Source organism: Macrobrachium nipponense, chromosome 20, assembly GCF_015104395.2.
Source record: "Macrobrachium nipponense isolate FS-2020 chromosome 20, ASM1510439v2, whole genome shotgun sequence".
NCBI classification, from domain to species: domain Eukaryota; kingdom Metazoa; phylum Arthropoda; class Malacostraca; order Decapoda; family Palaemonidae; genus Macrobrachium; species Macrobrachium nipponense.
The window spans coordinates 39,493,124-39,505,623 of NC_061089.1; the positions used below are offsets into that span (position 1 = coordinate 39,493,124).

General features: G+C 35.2%; 1 protein-coding gene across 1 annotated transcript in view; it reads right to left on the reverse strand.

Moving 5' to 3' along the window:
- LOC135219991 (uncharacterized) overlaps window positions 1-12,500 on the reverse strand; it is a 171,162-nt gene that overhangs the window by 157,592 nt on the left and 1,070 nt on the right. The window contains exon 2 of the mRNA XM_064257275.1: window positions 7,784-10,579. Coding sequence (XP_064113345.1) covers window positions 7,784-10,579 — 2,796 coding nt within the window. The remainder of the gene's footprint in view (window positions 1-7,783; window positions 10,580-12,500) is intronic.

A 12,500-nucleotide genomic window follows, 5' to 3' on the forward strand; every position in this document is an offset into this window, starting at 1 on the left:
CATTAACGTGATTCATATACATACATCGAGCTACAATGTCCTTTAATATCTAATTCGCTCTACCTCGGAATTAATATATTTCCATATATGCTTAACCGAAGGGGGAATTTTTTTCACGATAATAGATTTGCCTGTACCTGGGCGCGAACGCAGGAGACATTCACATCCAGGCACGTCAGTGAAGCTCTACCACCTCACCACCACGAGTGGCCCATACGTTTATGTCGTCTCTCACCCTCAAATACCTAAACGCGCTCAGGTATTTGTTGGTTTGGAGACAAATTCAACCCGCCTTGACTCCGGTAGCGTTGTAGCGCTTTTTGACAATACGTTGCATTTACATAAGTCATATCACATTACCATGATTCATATACATACATTGAGCTTCAATGTCCTTTAATATCTATATCGCTCTACCTCGGAATTAATATATATTCATATATGCTTAACCGAAGGGTAATTTTTTTCACGATAATAGATTTGCCTGTACCTGAGAGGAAACGCAGGAGACATTCAAATCCAGGCACGTGGTGGGGTGGTAGAGCTTCACTGACGTGCCTGGATTTGAATGTCTCCTGCATTCGCGCCCAGGTGCAGGCAAATCTATTATCGTGAAAAAAATTCTCCTTCGGTTAAATATATATGAAAATATATTAATTCCGAGGTGGAGCGAATTAGAGATTAAAGGACATTGTAGCTTGATGTATGTATATGAATCACGGTAATGTGATATGACTTATGTAAATGCTACGTGTTGTCAAAAAGCACTACAACGCTACCGGAGTTGAGGCGGGTTGATGTTGTCTCCAAACCAACAAATACCTGAGCGCGTTGAGGTCTTTGAGGGTGGTGGGGTGGTAGAGCTTCACTGACGTGCCTGGATTTGAATGTCTCCTGCGTTTGCGCCCAGGTACAGGCAAATCTATTATCGTGAAAAAAATTCCCCTTCGGTTAAGCATATTTAAGCATATATGAAAATATATTAATTCCGAGGTAGAGCGAATTAGATATTAAAGGACATTGTAGCTCGATGTATGTATATGAATCACGGTAATGTGATATGAGTTATGTAAATGCTACGTGTTGTCAAAAAGCGCTACAACGCTAACGGAGTCGAGGCGGGTTGATGCTGTCTCCAAACCAACAAATACCTGAGCGCGTTGAGGTATTTGAGGGTGAGAGACGACGTAAACTTATGGGCCTCTCGTGGTGGTGGGGTGGTAGAGCTTCACTGACGTGCCTGGATTTGAATGTCTCCTGTGTTCGCGCCCAGGTACAGGCAAATCTATTATCATGAAAAAAATTCCCCTTCGGTTAAGCATATATAAGCATATACGAAAATAAATTAATTCCGAGGTAGAGCGAATTAGATATGAAAGGACATTGTAGCTCGATGTATGTATATGAATCACAGTAATGTGATATGACTTATGTAAATGCTACGTGTTGTCAAAAAGCGCTACAACGATACCGGAATCGAGGCGGGTTGATGTTGTCTCCAAACTAACGAATACCTGAGCGCGTTGAGGTATTTGAGGGTGAGAGACGACATAAACTTATGGGCCTCTCGCGGTGGTGGGGTGGTAGAGCTTCACTGAGGTGCCTGGATTTGAATGTCTCCTGCGTTCGCGCCCAGGTACAGGCAAATCTGTTATCGTGAAAAAAATTCCCCTTCGGTTAAGCATATATGAAAATATATTAATTCCGAGGTAGAGCGAATTAGATATTAAAGGACATTGTAGCTCGATGTATATAATATATATGCATATATATATATAATATATATATATATATATATATTATATATATATATATATGTTTGTATGTATATTCGCTTTCTGATTGTTTAGCTTAAATTGAAATTAAGAGAACTCAGGCAATTGATTATGTTAACAATATTGCTTGATTTTGAAGCCTTTGTCCTAAGTAATTGAATACAATTTTCCAGGTAAATTAAGTAATGAGTAAAGAATGTGACCCTCCCACATTGTCATAAAGAACAGGAAATAATAGTAAGCCAGATGCAAAAACCCCTATTGACGAAGGCGGTTGAGAATCATAAAAAAAAGTCTTTGAATGGAAAATGTGAGATGACAATTTTGTTGGACTGTCTGGAATCCAATACCAAAAGTGAAGAGAGAAATTAATGACATCGCGGGACGGAAAACGAAACAAAGGATAAATGCTGTTGTTTTCACTTTCGTGGCAAACCATTTTCTCGTGACGCTTTACGCAAGATTTTCGAGCAAAAGTAACGATATCGCAGTTTAATGTGCCTATGATTTCGCCCCAGAGAAGTTTTCTGAAATAAAATGTTGTGTAAAGCAAGAGTAACGGAACAGAGACCGCTTCATCCCTCCTGCATCCTTTTCTCGTTCGCTTAGAATTGCGCCATGTTGGAGCGCGGGTGTTGTCACACTACGACAGGATTAATTTGAATAATGTGATTGCAGCAGATCAAGAATCGTATGTTAATCCGATTACTGGTATGAAAGGATCTAAATCACGAGCATCTAGTTAGCTTACAAATAAATGCATAAATTTACCTTTCTGTCTCTCTCTAGCTCGGTCTTTATGAGAAAGTTAATTTGAGTAATTTGATTTCAGCAGATCAACAGATATGTTAATAATATACAAGGTGACAAAAAGGGTTCGAACAAGAATTCTCCAAAAAATAGTTCGCCCTTAATCACCAGGTCCCCCTTAATCTAGAAATAAGGGCATAATTCAATCAGTGATGCTTTTAGCAGAACCAACAACCGTAGTTGGAGGAAAAAAAATTTATTACATTAATCAAGTGTGTTGGTCTTGTGTTCTTTTATACAGACGATGTTTGTTTCATATTATGAAAATGGCCATTCATTGAGAGAACATCTTTTAGTAGCAATATGTTTAAGAGTAACGTGTTAGTACATTTATAATTGCAGGGGTTTTCAGGTATATTTATGCAACAATATTCTATGTATTTTGCAGCTTGGAAAATTTAAATAAAAATATTTATGCACAATTATGTGTATTGTGTATGCGTAGACACTTAGCGTTTGTTCTGCAGCTGTAAAGCATTTTGCACAGATTTTTGCAAGTATATTGCCTTACATAAGCAACCTGTTGTGTTCGCAACGCTTGGACGGGTAACCATTTTCGATCAAAAGCTGAATTTGATGTTTAAGCTCCTACTAAATAGAGATTATTCAAAACTATAAAAAGGAAAAAAATTGATAAGTAGATTCTAAAAGCTTGAAATCAGAAGGGCTACTATTTCAAACGACAGTTTTTTCAAGTGTTAAGAAAGGCATTTGAAAACTGAAAATATTGTATGAGAAAATTTTCTAAAATATTGACCGGCAAATAATTAAACTAAGATTTAACAACTGGGGAAACAAAATGTCAGACGTTTAGGTTCAGAAAACTTGCATTCAGTTTGCAATGTTGATGTTTCGATCCCATCTTGGCTACTGCCCTTCGACCCTGAAACAGTTCACACCCACCACGACATTTTGTTCATAGATCTTTGTTTCATGTGTCAAAGTGTGGACAAACAGTTGCATGTTCATACTTCATCAGATATAGTGCGTACCTCCGATGCAGGATAAACAGTGTAGTGGTGTAGCGTGTTTTCACAATATCAGTATAAGCATTTCAGTTCCAGTGGAAATTCCGATACCAGGCATTTGGAAAGAAGGTTATATTCCGGTTCGTACTATACTGTGTTTTCAATGATTTGCAGCTGACGAGAAATTTATTAATAATGAAATTTTATGAAAAACTTCATATCACTATGGAAAATTATGATGAAGTTTTGAAGTTTTATTTTCACTGGAAAAATTTCCAAGTCCGAAGGAAATTTGCATGACCAACAACTGCTTTAAATGAAAATGGAAATTTTATCATTTTTACTACTAAGTATAAAAGAGAAACGGTAAAAGTTTTAAATAATGTTGGGGTGAAACAGATGTTAAATTAGATATCATAAGCGAATACTCATGAAAGTAGACCCTGATACAAAAGACCTCCATAAATGCAATTGCAAATGTCTATATATACAAGTCCTCTCCTGTCCTTGTGTATTTCTCCACTAAACAAAGAATACGCGCAAGATATGAGTCAAACTTGTGTAAGGGTTTTGACAACTTGCTCATGGGACTTGTGTGTAGGAGAATGAAGTGGCAATTGCTCTGACTGGAGAGGTATCGTTATGCTGATTGGTTAGTGGAATAACACGGATGTGCATAGGCGTAGAAAGCCTAATAGGCTAATAGTGATAGAGTAAGTCATATAACCATACACACACACATACACATATATATATATATATATTATATATATGTATGTATACGTACACACATCACACACACACACACACACACACACACACACACACACATATATATATATATATATATATATATATATATATATGGTACAATATATATGTATGTATATATATATATAATATATATATATATAGATATAATATATATATATATTTATTATATACATATATATATATATATATATATATATATATATATATATATATCTTTCTATATATATATATATATATATATATATAGATATATTATATATATATATATATAGTTAAGTGCTCCTGGCTCATAGGGCAGGCGCTGATCTGTTTCTTAAGCAGACAGCCAGCGGCGCACAAGTCCTAATACCTAAGTATACCTTAGGAATAACTTGCATATAAAGGAAAAATTAATAGACAGTGCACCTTATACATAATACCATTTTGGTTTAAGTTATTCTTAAGGTGGAGTGAATCTGGTAGTACTGCGTCTTTTGTGCCTTCAAGTGTGAGATTTAAAAAAATAGTAAGGGTAAAACCTATAGTATTTTATTATATAAATAGATATACAAATATGTGTACATATGCTACTAAGCAGTTCAATTTATTACAGGGTAATTATTTATGAATCATTCTACTTCATGTCCATCTACAGAAATTCCTTCTCTCATGAAGTAATATTATCAGGAGAACGTGAACACCACGAATTATTTTAAATTCATTTAATAACTGCTCTTATTACAGTGCGTTAAAGAAATAATGTAATTTTGAATCTACCTCTGATTTACATAAAGGCCAGATAGATAATCATGCCTTCCCATTCTCTCTCTCTCTCTCTCTCTCTCTCTCTCTCTCTCTCTCTGATAGATGGACAGGCAAGTTGAATTTAGTATAATTATCTATCCACCCTTCAATTTTGATCAAATATTCATATATTTTGTTTTGGTTTTTTGTAAGTCTCCAGAGGCATTTATCTCGTTGTCCCTGTGCTCAATACTTCGCTGAGAGACTCCCATATCTCCTTTCGGATTTCAGATTGAAGCTAGACCTATTTTCAGCATAAGCGATTTCATCTGTTCAGTAATCTGTTCAATTTCACGCCTACGATCCTGACCTTCGGTAACGTTGGAATATGAAACTTTGTTTTCTAGACATGACTAATGGTATTCACAGAGATCTTTGTGTCAGGGAATTCCGAAGACATTTTTCCCTGGTAAAGATAGCACTGCTTATTTGTGATTAGGTATGGTAAAACAAATTCAGAAATTTAGAAATAATGTTTAATTACAAAATTTAATATATTAACACCACTATGGATTATGAATTTAAAGAGATTATTGAAATAAGGAAATAAATAACGAAAACAAAAAAATTAAGTAACTTATCTGTCTGACACCCTTTTAATATCAATTACCCAAAATAAATCACCGAATGTCTTGTTACGAATAAATACCTCAGCAATTGCTCAAGAAAAATAAACCTTACAACACAGTACATAACACAAGTCACTGTTCATGGGTCTCTATGACATTTATCATACGCTAGATAATACACCAATTTGAATTTCGGATTCAGAGTCACTTATATAACGTATGCTTCAATGTAACAACGGGAACCTGTGATAATAGTTCAAGTATTTTCAAAAAAGTGCAGTAATTGCTCCGGGATTGTTTAAGGTCATGCACTGTTTCCCCAAGGGTCGAGGATTACCCTAGCTGAAACAAAAGGAAAGAAACATACTTTGTGAAAATTTAACTACACTTATGATTAACACTACACTTATTTTAATAACTTAACTCGTAAAGAATTTTAATTAAATAGCACTTAAGACAATTTCAAATACATTTTTAAAGACTTAAAAATCTTAAGGATGAACACATTTCACAAAAACTGATATAACAATATAACCTATAAACACAGGTAGTTAATCCACTTACTGCATGGCTAGGTGATTATAACGTGACTAAAGAAAATACAAAATTTCTTTTTCCAAGTCTATTATGGAACGGAAATACAAGGACAAAATCGTTAACAGAAACTTCGCAAATACTGTAACTTCAAATCCAGTCAATAGATGGTGTTACTAACATTATGAAATTCCCTGACAAAACCCCCCATTAAGCCTTTTATATATAAAAGATAAACAAACATGGAATTTCATAGACATGACAAAATACCTTAACCTCTACTTAACAAATCAGCAAATATATTATTGGTACCCTTCACATGAACAACAGAGAAAGAATAAACTTGTAATGCCAAAGACCAACGCATTAGTCTTCCATTACTAGACTTTGAAGTCTCTAAATACACGAGTGGCTTATGATCACTTTCCAAGAGGAATTTTCTACCCATTAAGTAGTACTCAAACTTCTTTATTCCCCATACTATGGCCAAGCATTCTCGCTCGATAGTTGCATATAGAGTCTCGGGGGGAAGAAGTTTCTTGCTTCTTGCGAATGCACTGGATAAGGTTCACCGTCTATATACTGCAGCAAAACTGCTCCTAGACCGGTAGACGATGCATCAGTTCTTAAACAGAAAATGTTATTTAGATCAGGCACCTGAAGAATCGGAGGAGAAGTTAAACAAGATTTCAGTTCATTAAATTTGCACAATGCATCTTCATCAAAATTAAATTTTTCTGAACTACCCTTCTTCAAAAACTTTGTAAGATGAATTAGTTTATCTGACAAATTTGGAATAAATCTACCATAAAAATTTACAGATCCAATAAGCTTCGTAACTGTTTCTTGGTAGTGGGAGGCGGCATGTCCAAAATAGCTGTAATTTTATATCCTGTTGAGGAAAAAATACCCCTTTTGTTGATTACATATCCTAAATATTGTATCTCTTTATAACCGAGGAAACACTTTCCTGGTTAGCAGTTATCCGCTTCTTGTAGTCGCAATATGACTTTTTCCAAATCTGCCATATGAATTTTCCAGTCTTTGGAAATAATAAAGATATTGTCAAAATAGCAAACTACGAAAGAAAGACCTTTCAATACTTGCCTCATTAATCTAATATACGTCGCACAAGCTGTGCTAAGGCCAAAAGGTAATCTTACATATTGCATTAGTCCAAGATTAGTTGCAAAGGCTGTATACTTGCGACTCTCTGGTGTTAGAGGAATCTGATGATATGCTTTGCAGATATCAAGTTCTGTAATGTACATAAAATCTGCAAACTTATGTAGATCTTGCTCAAAGTTTGGCATGGGCTAACAATCAAAATCTGTAATTGCATTTAAAGTTCTAAAATCAACAACCAATCTGTAGGTACCTTCTTTCTTTTTGACAAGCAATGCAGGAGATGAATAATTAGAAGATGAGGGCTCTATTATTCCAAGATCAAGCAAACTTTGTACTTCGTCATTGAAATCCTTAGTTAAATGAGCTGGGATTGGATAATATTTACGAACAAAGGGTTCAGTAGTCTTAATCTTAATATTATGCTCTTGTAAAGTAGTTTTACCTGGTTTATCTGAAAATACATGTTTGTACTTCTGACATAAGTTATGAAGATCATCTTTCTGTGCATCTGAAAGATTAGGGTTTATGTTGCATGTACTCTGATTGGTATCCACAATTTCAATTTTCAGATAATCATCCTCATCAGCATTAATAACAGCAACTTTGTTAACATGAACAGTGTTTATCATTCCAGTCATATCTTCATCTGCTACATGTAACATATTAACATTCTCTCTACGGTAATATTTCTTCATAAGATTGATATGATACAGTCTCTTCTTACCCTCTACGTTTACCCAGTAGTCAACTGGACCATGCTTATCAATTATCTTGTATGGACCTCTCCATGAGAACTGCAATTTACCTTGTTTTTCTGGAATAAGCAAAAGCACTTCATCATCAGCTTTAAATCGGCGCTTACTACTCTTCAAATCAAAATAAGACTTATATTTACTGAAAGATATATTCATGTTCTGAACAGCCAAATCAGAAACATCAGACAACTTTTCACGTAGTTCCAAAACAAAAGAATAAAGATCAGTTTCCTTTGCAGACATCTCCGAATTTGTCCATAGTTCCTTCAATATTGTCAAGGGACCTCTCACTTGACGGCCATATAAAATCTCAAATGGTGAGAAACCTGTTGTATCACTTGGAATTTCCCTCATGGCGAACAGTGCAGCTGGAAGGAAACGATGCCACTGATTATGTTTTAACTCGCATATTTTCTTCAATATACTTTTTAAAATCTGGTGTTGCCTTTCTATTCTTCCATTCGCAGCAGGGTGATATGGGGTACTGAAAAGAGGTTTGACTCCTAATAACTTGTGTACTTGCAACATAAGTTCTGATCGAAATTGTGGTCCTCTATCAGAAAGAATTTCTTTTGGCACTCCTACTCTGGAAAAAATAGATATTAAGGCTTCTGCAATGTCTTCAGAAGTTATGTTCTTCAAAGCTACTGCCTCTGGGAAGCTTGAAGCATAATCTACCATGGTAAGAATATATCTATGACCTGCTTCACTAGGAGGAGAAATCGGGCCCACTAAGTCTATGGCCACTCTATAAAATGGCGTAGAGATCACTGGTAATTTAACCATCTGAGCCTTCTTTACTTTTCCAACAAGAGAAGATTTTTGGCATACATCACAAGATTTGCAATATTTATATATGTCAGACGTCATACCTTGCCACCAGAAAATTCCATTAATCTTATTAAAGGTTTTCCTATGAGAAAAATGTCCACTTACCGGAATATCATGTGCAAGGCGTAAAACTAATTTTATGCATTTAACTGGTACAACCAACTGTTCTTTTCCTAGTAACTGTGGCTTTTTACAATTCTGTATTTTCCTGTAGAGAAGTCCATTTCTCATCACGAACTCGTACTGCAACCCATTCTTGCAACATTTGACATCACCAGACCGACTCATTTCTCTTGCATATTTCAAAACTTCGCAATTCTGCTGTTCTCTAAGAAAAGATTCATGATCAATGGATATATCAAATGGTTCTGGTAAAGAAAGAGGGTGTACAACATTTCTCCTTTTTACCTGTGCTCTGGTTACTGCATTCACTTCTATGGAAGAATCGGTATTTTTCCGAGGAAACAAATTATGGTCTTGAACACCTGGAATATTGCCTAATAAGACAGTACAGTACTTTATTGGAGCCCGAACAGCATTAACCCAACCTGTAAAGAAACTACATTTCAAATAAATCTTGACAATAGGGAATCTGTCCTTCCTGCCCAAATAATCAATAAGAGTAGAATATGAACAATTTGTTCCAGGATCAGGAATTAAATCCTCTGATACCACTACTCCTGTACAACCTGTATCTCTAAGTATTGTAGATACTGTAGTACCATTCACTGTTCCACATACCATAGGTCCACATACTCCCGTGTTATCCAGAACTTGTCCTATCTCAAGAGAAGATTCAGATTTCTTTTTGGGTAACTTGTTAGGACAGTTTCTTGAAATATGTCCACTCTGACCACAACCGTAACATGAAATCTTACCTGGACGTGACGAATTAGTTTTCTCTGGTTTCTCACTCATACTGATCTTGTCACTGGAACTAGATACATTAGCATTGTGCCTAAAGGACTTCTGCTCATCCTTAGGATAACATTTGTGTGCTGAAGCATATGTGTCTGCCAACGATGAATAATCCTCTGGAGTTCTAGGTTTACGCTCCTTAAGGAAAAGACGCATTTCCTTAGGTAAAGTAGACATGAACTGATCACAGACTATAATGTTTCTCAAATCTTTGTAGTCTTTAGTTATCCTAAGACTATTTATCCACAAGTCAAAATTTCGAAATATATTCAAATATTGTTCATATGTGCTCTTGGAATCCATTTTTGCAGTTTTAAATGCTGTCCTGTACCACTCACTAGTCTTCTTGAATCCTTTCAAAAGAGCTTCCTTCAATGATGCATAGTCACTCGTAACGTCATCTGAGAGCGACGTGTAGATATCTAATGCCTTACCTCTTAAAAGTGATGCTAACTGAACTGACCAAGAGTTCCGATCCCAGTTGAGAGAAACTGCTACCTTTTCAAACCTTACTAGGTAGGCGGTGATATCATCAGTATCACAAAAAGGAAGAGGTCTAGTAGTATCCACAGCAACTGTCACATGGCTAGGGTTAGATGTTGCTCCTCTGACCTTTTGCAACTCAAGTTCATGTGCCCTCTGCTTATCATTTTCTTCGAATTTAATCTTCAGAGCCCGTTCTTCTCTTTCAGCATGTCTTTTATCACGCTCATCACTATCTTTGATTTTCTTCTCTAAAATAAATTCAAAAGAGCTTCAGAGCTCAATCTGAGAGTCCCATGGACAAACCTTCATCCTTCCAGAATTTATAAGACTCCATTTTACAATATCCAGTCTTTAACCATTACCTACAAGCAACTTAATTTAAGAAACATTTAAAGATACCTGTTACACAATGACAATAAGCAGAAACTGAATTGTACTAGAAATAATTATTATGAATAAAGGACAATCACACACTTTCATTACACAACAGTAACCATTCACCAAGCATCCAGATTTAACAATAAAGTTTTAATAAAAATAAATATAAAGTACAAAACAATAACTTTAAAATTATCAAACCAGTATATCTCTAGAGTCAGCTGGACCCTTACGTAACAACTGTTACCGGACACTTGTTTCAAGAACTCGGTTTACATTTAATTAACTATCGGAAGTCTCCCACTTGCGACCTTCCGGCCGAATTCTTAAAATGCCCCACACACTCAAAATACAATTTCCACACACCAATTAACTGCACTTTCATATGTTGTAATAGAAAATCTACTATCACCAAACCAATCACAAAGTAACGCAGGCCACTATTAACAAGGAAATATTTAAATTAGCCCTGGTGAGCACACCACTTAATGTCAGGGAATTCCGAAGACATTTTTCCCTGGTAAAGATAGCACTGCTTATTTGTGATTAGGTATGGTAAAACAAATTCAGAAATTTAGAAATAATGTTTAATTACAAAATTTAATATATTAACACCACTATGGATTATGAATTTAAAGAGATTATTGAAATAAGGAAATAAATAACGAAAACAAAAAAATTAAGTAACTTATCTGTCTGACACCCTTTTAATATCAATTACCCAAAATAAATCACCGAATGTCTTGTTACGAATAAATACCTCAGCAATTGCTCAAGAAAAATAAACCTTACAACACAGTACATAACACAAGTCACTGTTCATGGGTCTCTATGACATTTATCATACGCTAGATAATACACCAATTTGAATTTCGGATTCAGAGTCACTTATATAACGTATGCTTCAATGTAACAACGGGAACCTGTGATAATAGTTCAAGTATTTTCAAAAAGTGCAGTAATTGCTCCGGGATTGTTTAAGGTCATGCACTGTTTCCCCAAGGGTCGAGGATTACCCTAGCTGAAACAAAAGGAAAGAAACATACTTTGTGAAAATTTAACTACACTTATGATTAACACTACACTTATTTTAATAACTTAACTCGTAAAGAATTTTAATTAAATAGCACTTAAGACAATTTCAAATACATTTTTAAAGACTTAAAAATCTTAAGGATGAACACATTTCACAAAAACTGATATAACAATATAACCTATAAACACAGGTAGTTAATCCACTTACTGCATGGCTAGGTGATTATAACGTGACTAAAGAAAATACAAAATTTCTTTTTCCAAGTCTATTATGGAACGGAAATACAAGGACAAAATCGTTAACAGAAACTTCGCAAATACTGTAACTTCAAATCCAGTCAATAGATGGTGTTACTAACATTATGAAATTCCCTGACACTTTGTGTTTATGAGGATTTGCTCTAATCATGGAGTACTATATGGATGACCTGTTGTTAGAGCGGCCGAATATATTGAGCGTCACCCTTCTGCGAGGGTCACAATGAGTAACCCGTTTGTTCTTATTTCCTCTTTTTCTATTTGAAAGTTGTCCTGTATGTTATTTACGGATATACTTTTAAAGGGTTTTGTTGTTGACTTTTTTATATAATCATTCACACTTTGCAAGACTGGGGAGACAAAGGCATAAACGATTCCATGACGAGTTTATTCTTGCAGTCAACAGGACTTTCTTTGCAAACAGTGCAATGCCACATTTAACCCTTTCGGAAATATTCACTGCAGTCTCCTACAGTCTACTCTATGTTGCCCACTTCT